We start from the raw sequence: 23,050 nt of genomic DNA on the forward strand, positions 1-23,050 counted from the left end.
TGCCTCTGGGAGGAATTGCCAGGAGTAAGGCCCATTGTACCCAATGGGGCTTACTCCCAGGTAAGTGTGGCTAGGATTGCAGCCTCACAGCCTAATCCTAGGCATGTCTACTCAGGAGTAAGTCCTGTTATACTCAGTGGGGCTCAAGGAACACCAACATACATTGTACACATAAATGATATATGTTATGATGGCGCAAACATTGTAAAAAAAACTCTGGTAGATCTCCGGGCCTTGCTGGGTTTCAAAGTAGCTCTCGAGCCAAAAAAGTGTGAGCACCCCTGTTCTAAGGCTTGTATCGATTTTCTACCTAAGCAAGTTGGGGAGGTTTCTCCCAAAACAGTGAGTCATTGGCAAAACAGAAATTTACTCTGTAACTTACCTGCTAACTGGGTAAGAGGCGCTTTTTAAAGTGGGTGCTCCTCTTTTATTTAGCAGGGGGAGAGTAACTGGCCTTCCTCACCCCAGCAGTGTCTTTTCGAGTGGCTGTCTGCTGGTGTTTTGCATCTTTTTAGATTGTCACCCCTTGTAGGACAGGGAGTCATTATTGTTCGATTTTCTCTGTAAACCGCTTTGTGAGATTTTTGTTGAAAAGCAATATATAAATACTGATGATAATAACTTATTACTAATGAACATCTCAGTGTTTCGTGGTGTGATACACCTACTGCTTCAACTTCAGGTGTTCACATGCAAAAGTTCCAAACTTGCTCTGCTTTTCAAAGATGGTAGTGTTGTTGTACTTCAGTACAACACTACGTTCTTTGAAAAGCAGAGCAAGTTTGGAACTTTTGCATGTGAACACCTGAAGTTGAAGCAGTAGGTGAATCCCCTGAAATTGTTAGAAGTTTACTACTTCTAGGAGTACCGTACAGTAATTGCAGTTTGTTTTTCTTTTTAACCACATTTTGCTGGTGGTAGATAAATTACCTAAGTGACATGTCAGAGTGGCACCCAGCAAAAGCTGGCAAATGATTAATACTGGCTTTACTGTGTTAACATTGTTAAACAAACTACAAAACAGTTTACATTACTCAATGATCCTAAATGTAAAACACAGAAACCAGCTCTTGCTGAAGTAAGTGGAATTGTGTTTTATGGTTTAGATTCAGAATAACTTGCTGTGCGTTCTTAATACAGCCATTAACAGTGGTAAATGCCTTATCTATTACATTAAAACTGTTTTCAGTAACTGTCAATCTTCTGAATGTGAAAGCTAAAGATATGAAGTACTTTGTCTCCTACTTTTGATTTTGTTAATTTTGCCTGTTACTTCGATTGTGTAAAAGAAATAGCTTTTTCCTTTATAAATATTAACTAATTTTGGTGGTCAAGTCTTTTCTGCATGATGTGACATTCTTATTTTGGTGAAGAAGGTGTAATTTATCCAACAGGAGACCTTAATTTTGAATGGGAGAAGATTTTGCACACTTGCTTTTTTTTCTAAATTAGCTGGTGCCCCAAAACATTGTTTGCTTTTTGTCCAAATCCTGTATCTAGCTTGTTTCCATTTACTCGCAAGATTGCTGAAGTGTAGAATGCCATTTGTCCACAGATACTAGTATAAGAAAATATGAAGCTACTGAGTTGGCCGTTGTCTGTCTAGGACCAATACAAATGTTAGCATTGTGAATTTTGATTGGTAGCAGGTCTCTACAGTGTCGGGCAGATGCCTTTCTCTTGAAAGACTTTTAACAAAGAATGCTAGGGATTTGAACCTAGGGTTCTTTGCTTGCAAAGGATGCTCTCCATTTCTTTGAGCTTTGGACCCTCCTTTAGAAAGGAATGCATTGGGTCCAGAGAAACATGAATGTAAAGAAATTTGTGGAAGGATACTTTCCAGCGCCGCCTCCTCCCACCCTGCTTGTGTAAGATGCTTCTGCTCATTCTTGACAGAATACTGACAGTATTCTGCCCCCCACACCCTGTTTCGCCCACCCTTCTCTGCCCCCCCATGCACCTGACCAGGAAGTAATTGCGGTGACGTAATCGTCACCGCGATTACTTCCACGCAGCTGTCTCCTCTGTTCCCTCCATTCCCCCTTGAAAACAAGGGGGAGTGGAGGAGGCAGCCGAGGCCCCTACGGAGACTTTCACACCGCGGGGATCTCCATGACTGCTTGTAAGCTGTGCGGAAGGCTCTGTGGGGGCTAGGAAGCGGCACGCGTCTCCTCTGAAGTTGGAGGGGGCGTGTGCCGCTTCCCCTCAACCTCTGAGGTATGCCCTCAGAGGCAGAGGAGGGTTGCCCCGGGCCAGGAAGTGGCACGCGTCTCCTCCAAAGTCAGAGGAGGTGCGCGTTGCTTCTGCTCCACCTCTGAGGGACGCCCAGGAGCAGTCCTGGGAGGCAGCGGGAAGTTGCCTCTCAGGCAGTGTCTCGGTGCCGACTGGGCCGCCCCCCTCCTTTATAGGAGGAGATGAGATGGGCTCCCTAGAGCATCAGTGCCTCTCTAGGGCGCCTGTCTCCTATCCTCCTATAAAGTAGGAGGGGAGGGGTGTGGCTCAGTCAGCGCCAAGGCGCTCACAGAGAGGCAGCAAACTGTCTCACCGCAGTGCTCCTGGGTGCTCCTCCTGGGGGGGGGCAAAGGTCCAGAGCGCCCCAAGAGGGTCGGTGCTCGGGGCATTTGCCCCATTTGCCCCTCTCTAGGTCCGCCAGTGCCAGGGAACTGACTGGCAAAATTCAATGATTTGAAAATGCTGCTAAGGAAGTGTGTGTTTGAATGAGAATCACAATGATATGGGTGGAGTCCACTCCAAGGACTGGAGTGGCAGATAGTGAAGTCTGGCTTCTAATGGAAAGGTGGGGACAGAGTGCTTCAGTTAGGAGTTCCGAAACCTGACCTGACTATATTGCAAGAATAAATGCACTTCCTCCCTCAAATTCCAGATGCTCAAATTGGAGCTGATGAATGGCCAAAGTTCAGTGTCCTCTTTTTTGTACCACTCCCCAATTGTTCCTCTGTTCAAAAATGCCCTGCCTGAAGCAGATTTTCATTTTGAAAAAAAAAATCAGATTGTTGCATATTGTTGTAAATGTCCTGTACCTTCTGTGGAAAAAATTACAATTTGCCTTATAATGAAATTGGTTAGAATATTTGAACTGGAGTTAGACATGCCTGTATTCAGGCTCAGCCGTTTTATGAAATTCATGTGTGTTTAGTTTATCAGACTGTCTACTCAATATTTGAATACTATTTGAAATATCACTTATTCATTTTCTAGGGAACTTTGTACTGCAAGCACTTTGCAGAAAGAATTTGGCTTAAATTAGCAACATGTAAATTAGAACATTGGCTTCTTTAGTTAAACTCATCTTTATCTCCCTTTTGTCTCCAAATCATCTGGGCTGTGTTTTTTTTCCACAAATTGTGATTAGTTCATGGTGTAGATAGAAGGATGACTGTGTAAACTCAAAATTGTTTGTTCTAAAACTGGAGTAATGTGGATATTCTTATCTTTCAGTGAAAATGTGCTATTTGGAATGGGAAATCCCCTCCTCGATATATGTGCTGTTGTGGACAAGGACTTCCTTGACAAGTAAGTTTTAAACTGTATGCGTATTAAATCTCTTCGTTTGCGAAAATAAATGCTGGGTTTGTGGTAATCCCACACAGTATTTGTATGTATTCTTGGATTAATTTTTACACTGAAAATAATACTGAATTGGCACAAGTGAAATACTTAATATATATCAGTGCACAACTTCTCAGTACAATGTACAAAATAGCCAGCTTAATTTTTAATATATTCTGTTAAAAGAAATTAGTAAGCATTCTGGGTTCAAACATTTTAAATCATGCCTTAACGAGGCAGTGAGAGAACTCGAAATATGAAAGATGAGAGAGATAAGAAAAGCAAGAGCATGCAGCTTTTATCCCGGCTACTTGTGTGAATGAATATGGTGTTTCTCTAGCAAAATAAGACTTCATACTAAAATCTTTTGAGTTGAACAGGTGCAGTGGATGAGGAATAACTGGATAAAGTGCAGACTGTGCCACTTCAGTGAGAGCAATCACTGGTACTTAATCATGTAGAAAACCTCAGATCTAACTACACCCTTTGAGCCTGGATAGCAGTGAGGTTAGATGCAAATTTTTAACAGGATATTCTTGTTGCACTGTAACTTAGAGTAACCTTACAAGTTAACCTGGAAGTTTTGTGGGCAATTGCAAATAGAAGCAAAAAAACCGGTCCAAATACAGTGCTTCAGGAAAATGCTCTGGTGTCTCATGAGCAAGTGGGTTAGAGATAGTAATAATGCTACTTGCCTACTACAGATTCTTCCATTGATTTTGGTTGCTGGTCTTGTACCAAGGTAAGCATTCCAGGCTGACATTGTGGTTTATGTATTGGACATATCCCTGCTTTGTGATAAAAAAAAGTTCAGCAAAGAGGCATATATTTCTTATTGTCATTGAACAGTGGAGGAGTTAAATTTCTAGATGCAGCTGTTCACTTTAGATATTGTGCATTAAAAGGCAGCACCCTTCCCATTTGGTATTCATGAATAAACAGCTTTGGGAGTGGTTTGTTCTGGAGTTTGTCACCTTTCACTCTTCTATACCTGGGCATTGATGCTCTGCAGAATATCATACTCTCCTTTTCTGTCTCACTTTCTGTTTTTACGGTTTAACAACAACAACAAAAACCTGTGTTCTGAGGATGAAGAATTGAAAACAGGTTAAATGATGCAACAGTTACTTGATTTCAGTGTAAATGCTGTAGCGAAGCTAATCTTATTTGTTTATCCTGCAACTTTATTACATTTACAAAAAAGATTAATGGACACTTATGATTTGTGATATTTTCATTCATTATAAGAAGTTGGCCTTTGTATGAGAATTGATGCAAACAGACTGTGTTGATGCAAACACAGTTGCAAATTTAAAAGGCAAGACTTTATTATCAATTAGACCAGAGGTTCTCAAACTGTGGGTCTTGGACCCACCAGTGGGCTGTGGCCTACTTTTTGGTTATTGGCAGCCCAATTATTAAAGATCCAGGAGGCCTAAAAGCCCCTTCCTCCCTGCAGTGTCTGTGATGTGAGGGGGTTTCCTTTGTGGGGTGGGAAGGGAATGGGTTGGTGCATTCTGCTTTGCTGCTGCCTGACAGGTGGGATGGGCACGGAGAGCAGTTTAAAGGAAACGCCAATGCACATACAGAGCCCGGCAGCAGCCCCCTTGTCTTCTGCAGAGCTATGGTGGGCTTTTTAAAGGGAACAACTTGAGCCTCCAGTCTTTTCGAGTTGCAGAAACCCTCTGAGCAGTTTGGAAAGTGTCCCCATTATGACTTGTTGTCAAGTCGCGGGGAGGAGACTCGAGTCAAGTCGCGCATGACTTGCCCATCCCTGCTAATTTGTTGTTTTTCAGTGAATGTCTGTTGTGAGCGACCATGGAAAAGAGTAATAGTTCATGGTGTATCTTTCTAACCTTTGGGTATTGTGGTTTTTTGGCTTCTCTGAAATAAACTGCGTTCTAAATTGAGGCCACTAATTTTGCAGCCTATTTCCTTTTCTCCCTTGATTTATAACGTGGTCTAGACTAGAGATACCAGCCTTCTCGAAGTCTTAAGGGTGTGTTTTCTTACTCAACAAGCAACATGTGTTTGTATTTCTCTGCATGGAAAATACAGTTGTGAATCATAGTCCTGTGGTACTTTGTGTTTTCTGCCTTGTGTTTCTTGGGAGAATTCCATATTATCCCAGCCAGAGTAGAATTGCTGATATTGTTAAATGGAAATTTTACTTTTCAAAATGGTTTAAGATTTCACTTGAATAATGACCCTGCGAATCTGCATCTGCTACTAGTCCATCTTGCTCTGCTTATGCTTAGCTTTTTGATACCTGCAAGGTCCAAGAACCAGCTATTGTAAAACTTCTCTGTCTAGTTGCTTAGAAATAATTCTTGCGATGAGGGACTATACACATGGCTGTCACAAAAGGTAACTTTTTCATTCTGAGAGTGAAAGTGGACTTGATAAGTGACATGATCTGGGAAGGAAATCCCATGCAAGGAGCTTAACTTTTCCTTCTAGACCTGACTGTTTTCTCTCACAGACCCTTTGAAACACCTAGGGACTATTTTCAGATTTTGGGGGAAAGGTGGTTGAAATAATATTGGACTAGTCTTGTGTACTATACCTCTGTAATTATAATCTGTAATTGTCTTCACTCTTGAGTCCACAGATGGTTGTATAGCAATTTTAAATGCTTAAATGCTTTCCTCTGAAAATCAGAAGTCACTTTTTTGGCCCCAAGGAGGCATGGCCTCTGTGGGCTTTAGAAAGGAGTTAGGAGCACCAAGTGTGCAGGGGAGGGGCTATGGCAGCAACGCGATCCCCAGGATGGCGCTGCTGCTGAGGATACCTGTCTCCCCACCTCTTAAAGGGGCAGGAACAAGTGCTTCCCTGGCTGGTGGGTCATGCTGGGGTAGACATTATACAAATGGAAATTTATACAGTTTCATTGTTGGAGGTGGGAGATTCGTTTATTATAGGGATGATGATCTGATAATATTTGGGGGTCAATAAAAGGAGGAACCTGGCTTATGATAGGGCACTGGAGACAGAAGATCTTAAGATTGGCCTTTGACACCTTGAATGAGAACTTTGCCAGTTGTGGTCTTCTGTACTCTCACAATTCTTCTCTTGGTCAGGTCTTGGCTAATTAATCTTTGTCGGCCGTTCAATTGTAAATATGCTTTGTACCATTCTGATAATAGGTATTTTGGAACTGTTGAGATGTGTTTGTATCTCTACTCTCAAAACTGTTTTACTTCAGCTGTAACTTCTGTACTGTTTGCATTGCCTACTCAGTGTGGTGTAAACTGAGTTGGCAGTGTGGGCAGAAGAAGTTGCATGCTTTACTGCTGTTTGAGAGGAGAAATTTTAACTGGCTCTTCTCTGATTGGATCACTGTGCTTCTATACAGGAACATACCGCTTTTTCCCTAGCTAGTGTAGAGATCTGTTGAAAGTATTAACTTGAAGCAGTAACAACGTTTAGTTAAAAAGCAATAACTAGGTAGTAATGTTAAGTGCCTAAATTCTCCAGCTGCTGTACAAGGCATATTTGAAAAATACAAAAAATCATGCCTGCAGGCATTCAACCGGAGGGAAAGGATCATAGTAAATAACCTCTTAATTTAAAATAACATATATTTGAAATGGCTGCATATTGTAATATTGGACTTTGGAATGTAACACTTGAAGTGGTTGCCTGATGTATACTGTAATTGGCAAACTCCTATAGAAGGAGGTATGTGCTGGGAGTGAAGTGGGTGAGCTATAATTAATGTCCTGGTTTCCTTTTTTCTTTTGCAATACTAAAAGTAAAACCAAGTTGTAGGGATTTATCACTAGGCATTATGAAATTTGAACTAGATTGAACCCATGAGACATCTAGTACCTACTTCAAAGGTCTGGCTCCCCTTCCCCAAAATAGAACACAAAGAAACTGAAATGATACACAGCATTGGTGACATAGGTAGAGTGAGGTGGAACTGTTCTTTTATTCAAGATGTGCTTCTGAATTATGGGATGGATTTCCAAAGGGGACCTGCCTTTTCCAAAAGACTACTGCTATGTGAATATTAATAGTAAGTTATGGGATATTGTAGCAACATCTGCCACTATAAGAAATGAGAGAGAGAACAGAGTATCTGACACACCTTTAAAATTTCACTGTAAATTTGCTCCTTAAAGCTCAGGTTTATAACATGTGAAATGGAACTCCCATTAGAGATTCCAGGTGTTCACATTTCTTCTTACCAACCCTTCCTCTTTAGTTTGTTTTATATAACTTAATTTGAACCAAGAATTAGCAGTATGGGTAAGAATCATGCTTTGAGGGTTGGGAATAGATAGCTACAATACTTCTACCATGGCTGAATGTCTTAGAAGACATCTGAAGTCACACAGTTTAAATGGGTAGTCTAACACACTAATGGGCTGTTCAGCAACAATCCAACAGCCATTTCAGGAAGAAAAAGGTGGAACAAGCTACTTCTGACATGGTTCTTAGAATTAGGCTTATAACTTCCTTGTGTTCAAGTTTTAGTAAGAAGTGTGTGTGTTCAGGTATTGCTTATTACATGTCTTTGCTAATGGGTCATAGCCAGATATCCTATGAATACTAATAAGCATGGGCAATTCTTATAACTTAAGAACTACATTTATTTAGCAGAATATAATTGAGTTAATGTGTGGGATCTTAAAAAATATGAAGTTTGTCCCTTCATTTTTATTTGTAAGAGGCAACATCTATTGACGATATCAACTTTGAAGGCACTTTTAAAAAATCATTACAGACCCTGAACTCAAATACCTCTCTGTGCTATTGCAAATTGATCGTTTGAGCTGAGCTAAAGCAACGCTATCTAATTTTTGCATCCCTTCTGAATAATGTTGTTGAAAGATGCCCTGAATAAACATGATTCAATTAGTTGGGATGCTTGCCTTTCAAGTGGACAGCATAGAAAGCTTTATTTTTAACTTTTCCAATTTGTTGGTATTTAGAGAATTTGACTCTTCTGGGCAGAGTTCCCATGTTAACTGCCTGACTCTTGCTGTCTTGAAAGTAAATATCTTTTTACTGCAACATGTATTATGGACAGAGGTTGCTGCAGACAGAGGTCTACTCCTTCCAGTATCCAGGTCCAAATGAGCCCTGCTGCTTTCCCAAATGGGAACAAGTGGGCTTCCATTTATCTGTTCTTGATGATAACACTCTTACCTGACATTCTCAAGATGTAACCAATGCTAAATTTCTCTCTCTCCCCCTCCTCTTTCAGATAACCAACATTGTGTAAAAGGGAGGTAACAGTGGCTTAGTTGGAGTGTGCAGATCCTTGTCTCTTGTCTCATGCGACTTTTTCAAATGGGCACCACATGACTAACAGTAATCTGCTTTGCTCTTCAGTTATGCCTTTGGAAAGGCAGGAGGATGTCCAGTGTTACATGGCCATGATTCAAAGGAGTTATGAGAGTCTAGAGAAAACATGTACACACTTAAGGATTTTTGGCTACTGCAGCCTCAAATGCAGTCAAATATCAGAGGAAGTTCTGGCTACGCATCTGCTTGGCAAATGCACATGTAGTTCCCTCTTGTTGGGTGGGGCCGGTCAGCAACTTCTCTCTTCTGTCGCCTCCCTTTTTTCTTTTTGCAGTGCTGAAAGTGGGAAGGCAGCCAGACAGACAGCTTGGCCCATGTGTCCCCTATAACAGGGTTTGGGTGTGCTTAAATATTTAGTCTTAAGCTCCTACTCTTTAAATGGATCCTTACAGTAAAGCTGAACTTGAATGGGGGAGAGACCCTTTGATGGTCTTTCAGGAGACATACAAGCAGGCATAAAATAACTTGTCTTGGGTTGTACCCAGAAACAAGCTAATAGTACAGATGCTGTCAAATGGGTAAGATATGTGAATATTGATCTATATTAATAGGCAGGCTGCCATTAACAGAGGTTTCTGAATCATTTTCAGAGGCAACTCTACATAATAGTTTAACCTGGAGATCACCAAAGCGTAAATGAGAGTGGTCTGGTCTCTACCTTTCAGCAGAAGGCATATTGGATAAAATTTTTCCAAAAGGTTTCTGTTCCTGATTTCCTTGCTTGCTCGGTTGGTTCAGGTGACCAACAAGCAAGTTGGCTTGCTTGGTTCAGGTGTCCAAGTGAGGGACTATAAAATTCTAAACTTTTTAAATGCAAGATGTACAGAGTATAAAATAGGTAGTGGCAGTGATGTGATGTAAATTGTAGCACACGCTTAGTACACAGTCCAACTTCCACAAACCCTTTGGAAGCAACTTTCAGATATCGAGCTTAAATTGTTGTAATGCACTGTACATGGGGCTGCCCTTGAAGATTGTTCAGAAACTGTAGTTAGTGTAGAACGCAGCATCTCATGTGGTCACTGAAAGTCAGTGGCTTTACTCTGTCAGATTGCGAATCCAGCAACTGCACTGGCCGCTGGTTTGTTTCCATGCCCAGTTCAAGGTGCTGGTTTTGACCCTATATGGCTTGTGGCTAATGCATTTGTGAGACTTTCTCCTTCTGTAAAATTTGGCTTGCCCTCTCTGGTAATCAGAGAGGGCCCTTTTAGATGTGCTGCTGCCCATAGAGGTGGGAGGCGCAACGGCAAGAAATAGGAACTTCTTGGTAGTGACACTAATTTTATAGAATTCTCTCCCTTTTAGTTTACAAACTGCTCCCTCCTTAGAAGCTTTCTGTCAGTCTAAAAACGTATCTTTTAGGTTATCCTTCTGATTTTATTATGTTCATTTTAGTACTAGATGTTCTGCAGGTTTTATGGGTATGTTTTATTTCTGTTTTGTATTTTATATGCTCTGCTCTTTTACTGATTGCTGCTGGTGGCTTTCAGTTATGTTTGAAATTGTTAATGAATTGTGTGTGTATTGTTTTGTAGCTGTATATTTTTATAAGCCTCTTTAGGTACCTGTTTGGGAGAAAAGCAGGATAAAATTGAATGAATGTGCCTATAGTCTTTGCAGGCATGGAGCTGAACCCCAGGCTTTTCAGAGAAAAAGGAAACTCGTATAGGGATCTTCTGGATCAGAGTGAAAACCTAAATGTTTTGTGTCTGTTGCCTTGAATGCCTAAGCTACTGGTTGTGTTTGGTAGCCTTTATTTAAAAGACTTAATACAGTACTGCTCCATTTCATAGTGACAAGGTCTGACGGAACATAATCATGTACCATCTTTCACTGTAGTGCTGTGATTAACAAGCTTTAGGCTTTCTTTGCTTTCTCAATCCATTTTTAATCATTTAAACCTATTATTTTGACATTAAGTTCAAAAGCCCCTTAAATCTCGTATGGTATTAATTGCAGCTTAAAATCTTGTTGTCCAAATGCACCATCAGGCTGAGTTTGCTAGATGTAACAGGCAGTTATGGAAGTTGAGCTATACAAGGATGGGTCATAACTAATGCTACATGAATAATACAGGTGTCTTGGATCATTGGGCATAGTTCATGCAAGATAAGTATCAAGAGCCCAATCCTATGCCTGCCTACTCAGAAGTAGGTCCCATTATAGTCAGTGGAGCTTACTTCCAGGAAAGTGTGGCTAGGATTTCAGCCCCTAGGAGTTAGGATGGAGCCAGTGCCTTGCAAAGTATGTTTTTAACCAGGAGATGCCTTATAGATAAAATGGAAGACTGCTTCTTTGAATCAGAATTGATCATACAAGCTGGAAAAAAGTTCCTTGGATAGCTTATGTGAACCAACATAACCTGAAAAGTGACTTATTGTTTGCAAGATATTGTTACCTGTACCTGAAGGATATCCCTTGGTCCCAGTTCTGGATCATAATGCGTATTTTGGCCAATAGCATAATTATCTAGGTTCCTTTTGAAGGTCAGATGTTGAACCTACTGTTCTTGGCCATCTGATACTATGATCTGCTCAGGGTGGGACTGTTGCTTGTGCTAGAGGAATGCTGTCAAAATAACATCTTGTGTGAAGTTTTTCATAATATGTAAAATTACTTACGCCAGGTAATGATAGCTCGTGTTTTCCCACTTAACATCATAAGTGGCTGCCTCTGGCAGAAGTGTGGAGATGTACAATGTGACATCACAACATGAGGTAGTTGACTCTGTGTTACAGGGGAGCAGGTGGGGGTACTGTGTTGGACCTTGTCATAATGTTGTGCATGATGCATTTCTTGTGTTTCCACTGCTGGAAGGGGTGCAAGCTTGTTCATTCAGTAGCAACTTGACATGCTAGCATCTCAAGAAGAAAAATGCAACAAATAGGGTAACTACTTGCATAGTGGCACAACTGTGCTGCTTGGTAAGCAACCGTGTTACCATTCCATGAACTGCCATCCTGTTTTGTTGTACTGACCCAATTCATATTAGTGGGGGAGCTATTCCATCTGATCTGACTCCATGTTGCCTCGGTAATGTATAAAAGCTCTGATCATGTGGAGTTGTAGCTATATGGTATGCTTGTTTTCTCTCTCTTGTTGCTACTGTGGACGATCTGAGTTTCTGTAAGTCAGCAAAGTGAAATGGAGCTGCTCTAGAGGACTGTGTTTTGCAGCTCCTGCCATTATCTGATGTGCGAGTTGAGTTGCTGGGTACTATTTACAACTAAAACTATTTTTTTTTCAGTATTCATGAATGTTTATAGAGGAAATTAGTGAAACTTCCTATTTTTTGTATGTGTGTGTTAAATTCTGCTCTATGGTTTTTCACCTAAACTTACCTTTGCTGTTTCTCACGCATTAGGTCAGTTGAGGTTTTCAAAAGGTCTTCAGGCAAGTCCAGTTCATAAATGAAATCTGAGTTGGATATTAATCCAGCTGTTTTTCCAATATGCAGATCTTATATTTACCAAGGGATGGGCTTAATGTGCTCTAGATTGCCTCTAATGGTAGTATGCATCTAAGCCATTTCCTCCATTAAAAGCCTTATCTTCAAAATGCTAACTTTAGTCAAGGATCATTAGTTTCTAAAGTGTCTCTTATGACTGGAAATGAAACTGAAGAGCCATAATAATTTTCCATTTGAGCAAATTGCAAGCAAGCAGCTACAGCCAGTGTCCAACTTGGAGTCTAGCTGTCGTGGGTGATCTGAAATGAAATGATGAAATGTATGTTATGGACATCTTGGTATAAAGTAGTTATGATTTGAGTTGTAACAAAGTGGAACTAGGGATTGATTAAAAAAAAAAACTTGCTCAAATGAACATAGGATGTTTTAAAAATTAGTCTGGTAGGAGTGGTTTAACCAACCACAATGATGAATACTGTTTAAACTCCTGCTCAGCCATGGATGTTTGAGCACAGTGGAGGCTAACTGAAACAACTTCCTATTTTTTCAGGGAGAGGGGAGATTAAATTGTATAAGCAGCAGTTCTGACTCATATTTTCCCCCAGGTTTACTTGTACACTTGATTTGGATAATTCATGAAAAAGAGAGCTAAACATATGGGCTAATTTGTGTGTGTGCCTTTAAAAGAGGCTCACGGAAGAGACATTTTAGAGTTAATACTTTAAGTCAAAAAGGGTTTTGATAAACTCAAACTGAGACTTATATATAGCTTTGCAAAATGCAAGTCTGCATTCTGGTGCTTTGCTTTTTTCCTTCAGTTTTCTTTCCTTTCTAATGGTCTGAGTTTTTATATAGAGATAATTATTTTGGGTAGCATCCAGAGTAGTTGGTTAAGACAGACTTAAGTCCTAGCAGTATATCTTCTTTGAAATGATGACTCAAGATTGTTTTCTTAAACACAACTGTTTCATTAGGAAACTTAACTAAACAATTTACATATCTGCTGTTATGATGGTTCTGTTATAAGACTGAAATAAAAAAGCAGGCCTCCAAAAGCTCCTACTAGTTTCTGTTTTCCTACACTGTATTAAAAGCCACTCCCTTAGCAAAATCCTGTATGTGACCATTCAAAAGTCAACCCCATTGATTTTAATGGGACTTACTCCCAGGCAAGTATTTTGTAGGTGTATAACTGTTAACTCATTTTTTCCCTTGAACTCATTCTAAGTGCAACTGTAAATTGTCACCCCTTACTGCATTAGAAAAGTGATCCCTAACATTTCAGCATAGCTTGCTTTTGAGGAAGGGATGCCCTATGTTTTTAGCAGATATGTTATGTACCCCCTTTCAACCAAAAGGTTCATAAAATGGTTTACATAACTGAAAAAAATGTAAACATGGAAGCCTTGTGAGGGTGGTAAATGTGCTCTGAAGTAGATTCTTTGGTACAGTAGAGCCTAGTGGATTGCCCAACCCTATCCAATTTTCCAGTTCCGGTGCTGCTGTGCCAGTAGGGTATGCACTGCATCCTGTGTTGAAGGGGGAGTCTCCTCAAGGTATGGAAATATTTGTTCCCTTACCTCGGGGCTGCATTGCGGCTACACCAGTGCTGGAAAGTTGGGTAGGATTGGGCCCTCAATCTTGTAATGCCTGGATTGGGTTTGATCTGTCATGAAGAATTGGTGCAGTAGTAATCTGCTTTTGTATTGGAAGTATTTGACAAAGATCTTGTGTACATGGGAATCTTGGAAGTTCCAGAAGACCGGATGATGATGATGAAGTTAAACTGTTTCCTGCGGAACTGCAGTGTGGTTAAAAGTAAACTAAATGCCACCTACAATATGTAAAGGCTGAAAGTTAGACTAAAACTGAAAATGAATGTGTGTGAGTTCCCCATGTGGGTAACAATATGGTGTTCTTTTCCCCTCTATTTTTAGATATGGGCTGAAACCAAATGACCAAATCTTGGCAGAGGAGAAACATAAAGAACTGTAAGTTATTAAATATGTTGTAGTATTTTTGCAAATATTTTCTTCTAACTTTATGCTAAGAATCTTTAAAACTCTTTTAAGCAAATGTTGGTGCACAAGGACTGCTTTGCTCCACATTTCCCCTCCCCCCCTTTGACTACAGGTTTGCCATTTGCTCCTAAACCCGTGTATGCTTGTGCTTCATTTTCAAAACAGCATACCTGAAATGTGCCATAGAAGAGTGATTGGGTGCCATTAATGTTGTCAAGTTAATAACTTCTGTTCATGAACACTACTACACGCTTATCCAGATATGCTTTAAGAAGCATGTATTATCATGCGAACATAGGGGACTGCATGTGTGGAATTGCTTTGTGTCACATCACAGTGGAACTTGGCATTAAACATGAGTGAAACAGTCAGATATAGGTGCACAACAGTAGTATTTATTGGGGAAGGGATAAGTGATACAGTAGATGGAAGGGGAGTCAGGAGTAAAGTTCAGTAAAATAAATCTGGTTAACTAAGGAAAAGCCTAACTTCCTGCAAGTGGGGGGGGGGGAATGTGGACATGCAAAGTGGTGATGGTGGCGGGGGGAGAGAACTGAGGAGAAATAAGGCACGGATGAAGGGATGTTACTGTCTGTAAAAATGGGGAGATTACTGAGGGAATGGGAGGAATGGAGGAACATAAAGGGTTTGGGTGCAGAAGGGAGTGGAAAGCTTAACTACAAGAAAAAAGAAAGCTTGAACTGAGTCTCCACTGCAGCAGTGCTCTCTGGCTAAGAGTCACAAAGAGTGACAGATCTAATTTATTCATTTAAAATCTTACATGGTGGGAAACCTGCCCCCTTTCCATGGAGCTGTATGCTCTGAGGTGTCAGCAAACAGGTTTTTAATGGGATCCTGGAGAAAGAGCTCTGGGCTCCCATACCTTGCTGGTATGGGAACAGAATTAACAATGCGTACAGGCTTTAGAGAGGGTTTTGGGATGTAGAGGACTATAGACAAACTACAGGGAAAAATGCTAGACTGCCACAGAGGATTTAGTAGGGACAGTGGCATAAGGAGGGCTCTCTATCTACTGTATTGATCTGATGTGGTGTAAGAACCATGGGGCAGGGCCTAGGAGAGGGTGGTAAAGGGGGTAATTTGTACCTGGGCCCAGGGTCAGAAAGGGGACCCAGGAGCCAAAGGAGGGGGCCCAGAAATTTCCTGGAATCTTACATTTTCCAATCTCACCCAGTCTCGCTGCCCACACCAGATGCTGGGGGCATTATTGTGGGCACATGGCAGCAACTACTGCCACAAGCCATACACACCAGGTCCAGGAATGTACATTCCTTAACAGTATCACATCTGGGAGAAAACCAACCTGCTACAGTAGTTCTTTGGCTTGTGGATCTGCTTACCATGAAGGAGACCTCCATGACTGCCCCCCAACTGCAGGATGCAGCACATGCCCCACTGGCACAGCTATGCCAGTGCTGGAAAGTTGGTTAGGATTGTGCCCTTAGTGTACACAGGGCACTTTCCATTCTAGTGTGAGGCTAAATACAATGATACTGATTTCCTGCAATGATTTTCTGTACTTGAAAGATTTTAGAGAGACTTAGGAGCGTGTTTGATTTTCCGTATTACTGTATCTAGCTGCCAGTGCTGGGCAGGCAGGTAGACCTGAGCTCAGTAGTGGGAAGACTGGTAGACCTGGTTTCCAAAGACTATTCCAGCTGTTGCCACTTTCCCCCTGCCTGTTTTGCTCCCATTCTGCCCACCTCCATTTCCACCCCTCACTCTGTTTCACCCCCTACCTTTTTGAGAAGGTGCCCCCCCAAATTTTTTACCCCCACATAAATTTCTTCTCAGAGGCCCTGCCATGGGACTATATAGCTAAGGTTCCATGAGCTCCCATAGGAGGCTTAGCAGAATGGATTCAAATGGGGAGAAATGGGAAGTGAGGCAAGGAAGCAGAGGCACTTTCTGGTGGGGAAGGCAATGAGCATTTTTGTGAAACTTCTTAGTGGATGCTGAGTTACTGATTCTCTGAGTTTGAGAAAAGGTTAGAGAGAGGAGGTGTGAAAGAGTGAAAGGAGAGAGTAGCAAAATGATGGGAAAAAGTGATAATTACCTTTCTAGATACTGCATTTGGCTCAGATATGCTGATCTGGCATGATGAGAAGGTGGTACAGAATGCTGTGCCTGCAGGTCAAATCTTAGCTCCAACAAGGGCTGGTGGGAAGAAAAACACATGTTGGGTGACTATGGTCAGGCTGTCTGTAGTGTGTGTGTGGCCAACATAGAATCTTTTTCAAAGTATATTTGCCCAGGATCATTTGTGTATGTGTGTTTGGATATGGTCCTGGATGCGTTTGTCACGTGTCCCAGGTGGAGTGGGCTGTTTCCTTTTATGCCATTCCTTGGGAAAGGTGTGACTAGGTGCTTCTTACTCATGAAACCTATTCCTCAGTTGGTACAGGGCTCTGAGTTATTGATGCTGGTGAGAGAAGGCTGGGGCTCAGAGATCCCTTTGTGATCTAAAACAACTTGAAGCCAGGAATCTCCAAGGACTGTTCTGCAAGTTTGAATAGGATGGTAGGGCAAGGCCCAGCTTTTCCTAGAATTTTACTAGAGGCATCTCCAAGACAGAGAGGGGAGGGAGGAAGTTGCTCCAAAGTTCTCACCTTTTATCTGAGGCTTGTGGACCTGGTGCTCCCTTGGTATCAACCTGATGAGTTTTGTCTAGATAATGTTCTCTCTTAGTATGTACCCATGACCCTATGTATGTGTTAAGCAACAATGCTGGGGAAAAACAGAGGTATTTCAGATGACAGGGTATTCTAGCAAAAATGTCTGTGTAGATAAATGCACCTCTGAGGCAATTGTCTCCAAGCTGCAATCAATAGCAGCATCCAGGAACATCACTTCAAAGTAGGGAGCATACTTTAAAACTTTCATTGCTACTTTATACAGAAGCTTCCCTATTTGTCAACATGTTAGGCTCTATTCATAAGTTCAGTAATGCATCTCTGTTACTGTAGCTACCAGTTTCACTCAGGGCACTGTCAGTGTGTTATCCATTTCATTCCCAACTTTGTCAATTTCATTGTGGACTGCTGGAATGCTCTTGAGTGGCTTCTGTATTCAGCAGCATTGGCTGCAAACCAGAAATCAGGGGTAAGGACATAAGAAGAGCCTTGCTGGATCAGGCCCAGGACCCATCTAGTCCAGCTTCCTGTATCTCACAGCGGCCCACCAAAAGCCTCAGGAAGAGCAGAAGACCACAAGATACTTGCATCTCGATGCCACTCCACTGCATCTGTCATTCTGTTTACCCTTGCACCCTACAACGAATATACCAGACTGCACTTGGGTTTAACTTGGGCCACTTTATTAAACACAAGTGATTAATTATTAATGCATGAAACCTACTGAACACACCTTCCCTCCCTTGCTAGTTTGAGGTAGGTGAAAAAATTGCCATCAATGACTAATTCATATGACAGAAAAAAATTCTTACCTGGCTCTCATAATGAGCAACCAGCTAATCTCAGACTGAAAATACTCATCATGGCTTGCAACCTGTGATGGCCTTTTCCTCCAGAAATCTGTCCAATCCCTTTTTAAAGGCATCAGATGTCATCACCACGTCTAGTGGCAAGGAGTTCCACAGACGAATTACATCCTGGGTAAAGAAATATTTTCTTTTGTCTGTTCATACTTTCCCAACACTCAACTTAATAGAAGTCCCCTTCTCCTGGTACTGTGTGAGAGTGAAAAAAGCTCCACTCTATCCATCCCCTGCATAATTTTATATGTCTCAATCATGTCCCCTCTCAAGCACCTCGGGGCTGAAAGTGTTCATTTGTAAATAGAGTAGCTCTTGTATTTAAACCTTAGGATATAGCATTGCATTGTTGACTTTCATATTAAAAATTAGATGCTGATGTTTAGAAAACATCATTTCTAATAATTTATACTTTTCAATCTGAAAAATAGTGATTGAGTTGAAAATACAAAACCAAAGCTAGTTATTCACTTATGAACGCTTGTATGTGTGTCTGTTTCTTGTATATACATATAGATCTATACTATACATCTTGTATATACACACTGTTCACCCTTTGAAAACAGAATTTAAGGTGTGTATGCAGCTGCTTGAAGATGTACACAATTTTGTGTAGCTTTCCCAGGTTAGAAGCAGAAACCCAGATGGTATGTTAGTTTCCTCTAACAGATGCAGATAACTAGTCTCAAACGATATGCTCTAAATCAGTGTTTCTCAAACTGTGGGTCAGGACCCACCAGGTGGGTCGTGAGCCAATTTTAGGTGGGTCTCCATTCATTTCAGTATTTTATTTTTAATATTTTGAACTTGATGGTACCATGTGACTGCATTTAGGGAAATGTTACAGACCTGTACTTTTAACAAGCTACTGTGTGTATTTTAACAATGATAGTAAATGGGATTTACTCCTGATAAGTGTGGGTGGGTTTGTAGCCTAGGATTGTTAAAAATGGTCCTGCTTGATGTTGTCACTTCCAGTGGATGTAACAGATTCTCATTCTAAAAAGTGGGTCCCAGTGCCAAATGTGTGAGAACCACTGCTCTAAATACTTTTCTATACTTAACCTGCACTTTGCTGTTTCTGCTAGATGTTGTAGAAGAGGGGCTGCAAGAAGCTGAAATGAACAACTGCTGTTTAAATGGAATCAACCCATTGGCTTCCAGAATGGATCAGACAACACTAGTTAACCCAAAATAAAAAATCCTGTTGATTGCATGCATCTTAAATGTCACATGTTCAAGGGTTAAACTGGAATGAGGGAAAAATATTTCTGTGGAGGTTTATTTTGGAGTGTGAGAGAAGCCGTGTGACTGTCCGGTGGAAGAAACAGTCCCATAAAGTTATATTTGTTTCCTCATGCAGGTCAGACTTTATCTTGTGTAGGAGGGCTGTCTCCAAGTGTTGGCTTCCTCAGCATCCTTGCAAACAAAGTATATTTGTTCAGGGTAGCCTTTAATAATTTTTTCTCTTTAGCTGTTCTTTTTTTGGTAGGTTCCTTATCTTTTAAATTGTATCTAATAGCTTAGTAAAGCTTTTTGTAATAAGTGCTTCACTTCACTGACGATGGTGTGTGGTGGAACTACTTTTTGCAAGTACTTTTTTGGGAAGAACCACAGTTCTGTTCTATGGAAAGATGCACCTTTGTATTAAACAAAACACTGTATTGAATTTTATCTTTTACTAAGAATAATGAGTTTGGAATTTTCCTGTTCAACAACTTTGGATTTGCAAGCATTGTTATAGCAGCATATAAGAGTTCAATCCCAGCTGAAGGAAGATAATTTTATTTCTTCCACCTGGAGTTTAGTGTGGACCACATGCAAAATGTTGCACATTTGTGTTCTGGAAAGCAACTAAACATACTATGTTATGCAAAAAGGGTTCCTTTATGCAAATTTTGACCTGTTTCAGGAAGTAAATATGTATTTCTGTCTGCACATTTGTACTGATTTAAGGTTTGAGTGGTTGGGACTGTCACCACCCTTTTTCTTTCATTTTTAAGAACATAAAACAGCCCCGCTGGATCATAAGAACAGCCCCACTGGATCAGGCCATAGGCCCATCTAGTCCAGCTTCCTGTATCTCACAGTGGCCCACCAAATGCCCCAGGGAGCATACCAGGTAACAAGAGACCTGCCTCCTGGTGCCCTCCCTTGCATCTGGCATTCTGATATAGCCCATTTCTAAAATCGGGAGGTTGCACATACACATCATGGCTTGTAACGTGTAATGGATTTTTCCTTCAGAAACTTGTCCAATTCCCTTTTAAAGGTGTCCAGGCCAGATGCCAGCACCACATCCTGTGGCAGACTGACCGCACGCTGAGTAAAGAAGTATTTTCTTTGGTCAGTTCTAACTCTCCCAACACTCAATTTTAGTGGATGTCTCCTGGTTCTGGTGTTATGTGAGAGTGTAAAGAGCATCTCTCTATCCACTCTGTCCATCCCCTGCATAATTTTGTATGTCTCAATCGTGTCCCCCCTCATGTGTCTCTTTTCCAGGCTGAAGAGGCCCACATGCTGTAGCCTTTCCTCATAAGGAAGGTGCCCTAGCCCAGTAATCATCTTAGTTGCTCTCTTTTGCACCTCTTCCATTTCCACCATGTCTTTTTTGAGATGCGACGACCAGGTGTGGCCTTACCATCGATTTGTACAATGGCATTATAATATTAGCCATTTTGTTATCAATACCTTTTCTAATGATCCCAAGCATAGAATTTGCCTTTTTCACTGCCGCCGCACATTGGGTTGACACTTTCATCGACCTGTCCACCACCACCCCAAGGTCATAGGCCCATCTAATCCAGCTTCCTGTATCTCACAGTGGTCCACCAAATGCCTCAGGGAACACACAAGATAACAAGAGACCTTCATCCTAGTGCCCTCCCTTGCATCTGGCATTCTGAGGTAGCCCGCTTCTAAAATCAGGAGGTTGCACATATACATCATGGCTTGTAACCTGTGATGGACTTTTCCTCCAGAAATTTGTCCAGTTCCCTTTTAAAGGCATCTAGGCCAGTTGCCAGCACCACATCCTGTGACAAGGAGTTCAGACTAACTACATGCTGAGTAAAGAAATACAGGTTGAGTCTCAGTATTCACAAGGGTTCCATTCCCAGAACTCATGTGGATTGGAAAAATTGCTTTAAAGAAAATCCATTTAAAAAACAATGTCACTTTGCTAGGTGATTTATAAACAATGTTGCTGAAGTTTTTGATGTAAGACAGAGGCATTAGGCAGACAATCCATCAATCAGCCTCTCTCTAGGTGCTTAGAAAGGCATCACTCTGAGCCAGCGACTGCTCCCTTCACCAATGCAAAGTGGTTATCTTTCTTTCATATGGTCCACTATATCTTTTTTGATATGTGGCAACCAGAATTGGACGCAATATTCCAGGTGTGGCCTTACCATTGATTTGTACAATGGCATTATAATATTAGCCATTTTATTCTCAATACCTTTTCTAATGACCCCAAGCATGGAATTGGCCTTCTTCACCACTGCCACACTTTGGGTTGACACTTTCATCGAGCTGTCCACCAGCACGCTAAGATCTCTTTCCTGATCCATTACAGACAGCTCAGAACCCATTAACCTATATGTGAAGATTTGATTTTTTGCACCAATGTGCATGAGTTTACACTTGCTTACATTGAAACACATCTGCCATTTTGCTGCCCATTCCCCCAGTTTGGAGAGATCTTTCTGGAGCTCCTCACAATCTCTTCTGGTCATCACCATTCAAAAGTTTGGTGTCATCCGCAAACTTGGCCACCTCGCTGCTTAACCCTGTCTCCAGGTCATTTATGAACAGGTTGAAAAGTACTGGTCCTTGGGGCACACTACTTTTCACCTCTCTCCATTGTGAAAATTGTCCATTGATACCCACTCTCTGTTTCCTGGTCCTCAACCAGTTCCTAATCCATGAGAGGACCTGCCCTCTAATTCCCTGACTGTGGTGTTTCCTCAGCAGCCTTTAGTGAGGAACTGTGTCAAACACCTTCTGAAAGTCCAGATATATAATGTCCACAGGTTCTCCCATATCCACATGCCTGTTGACCTTTTCAAAGAATTCTAAAAGGTTTGTGAGGCAAGACTTACCCTTACAGAAGCCATGCTGATTCTCCCTCAGCAAGGCTTGTTTGTCTATGTGTTTTGAGATTCTTACTTTGATGAGGCATTCCACCATCTTACCCGGTATAGATGTTAGGCTGACCAGCCTATAGTTTCCCAGGTCCTCTCTCCTTTACTGTTTAAAGATTAGTGTGACATTTGCTATCTTCCAATCCTCTGGTACCGTGGCCTTTTTAAGGGACAAGTTGCATATTTTAGTCAATTGATCAGTAACTGCATTCTTCAGTTCCTTAATAACTCTTGGGTGGATGCTATCTGGGCCAGGTGACTTATTGATCTTTAATTTGTCAACTAGGTCTGAAATGTATTCTCTTTTAGCCTCTATCCTAGGAGCGACCGTTTGGGCAGCAGTATCTGCCTGAGGTCTTTTGCCATGAAGTCTGCCATCTCTGCCATGAAGTCTGCCATCTCTAATTTCTCTGCCATCTCCAAGTCTCGTTTTATCTTCGCTTTCCCTCCCTCACCATCCAGAGGGCCAACCAATTCTCTGGCAGATTTCCTGCTTCTAACCTATTTGAAGAAGCTTTTATTATTTCCCTTCATGTTGCTGGCCATATGTTCCTCATAGTCTTTCTCGGCCTCCCATGTATCTTACATTTTTTTTGCCACAGTTTTATGTTCCTTTTTATTCTCCTCATTAGGGCAAGACTTCCATTTATGGAAGGAAGCTTCTTGCCTTTTAGAAGCCTCTCTAATGTTGCTCATTAGTCATGCAGGCACCCCTCTGGATTTAGTCGAGCCCTTCTTCCTTTGCGGTTTACACTTTTGCTGGACCTCTACTACTGTTTTAATCAGCCTTCATGCACTCTGAAGAGATTGGACTCTTTTTACCTTCCCTTTCAGCCTCCTCCTAACCAGCTTCCTCATTTGAGGGAAGTCCGCTCTTTGGAAGTCAAGAGTTATTGTGTCAGATTTGTTTGGTACTCTTCCCCCGCTATCCATGGCGAAGCAGACTGCAGCATGGTCACTGTTCCCCTATGGCTCAGTAACATTTACATCTCTAACCAAGTCTTGAGTACCACACAATATTAAATCCAGAGTCGCCTGTCCACTGGTGGGATCCATGACTAGCTGCTCTAAGGCG

The 23,050-nt window shown here is 41.4% G+C and overlaps 1 protein-coding gene across 2 annotated transcripts in view; it reads left to right on the top strand.

The window, feature by feature from the left end:
- ADK (adenosine kinase) overlaps window positions 1–23,050 on the top strand; it is a 259,891-nt gene that overhangs the window by 18,766 nt on the left and 218,075 nt on the right. For both annotated transcript variants that reach the window (XM_066620531.1, XM_066620532.1), the window contains exons 2-3: window positions 3,460–3,534; window positions 14,233–14,286. In XM_066620531.1, the coding sequence (XP_066476628.1) occupies window positions 3,460–3,534; window positions 14,233–14,286 (129 nt within the window). The remainder of the gene's footprint in view (window positions 1–3,459; window positions 3,535–14,232; window positions 14,287–23,050) is intronic.

This window comes from Tiliqua scincoides, chromosome 3, assembly GCF_035046505.1.
Source record: "Tiliqua scincoides isolate rTilSci1 chromosome 3, rTilSci1.hap2, whole genome shotgun sequence".
Classification (NCBI taxonomy): domain Eukaryota; kingdom Metazoa; phylum Chordata; class Lepidosauria; order Squamata; family Scincidae; genus Tiliqua; species Tiliqua scincoides.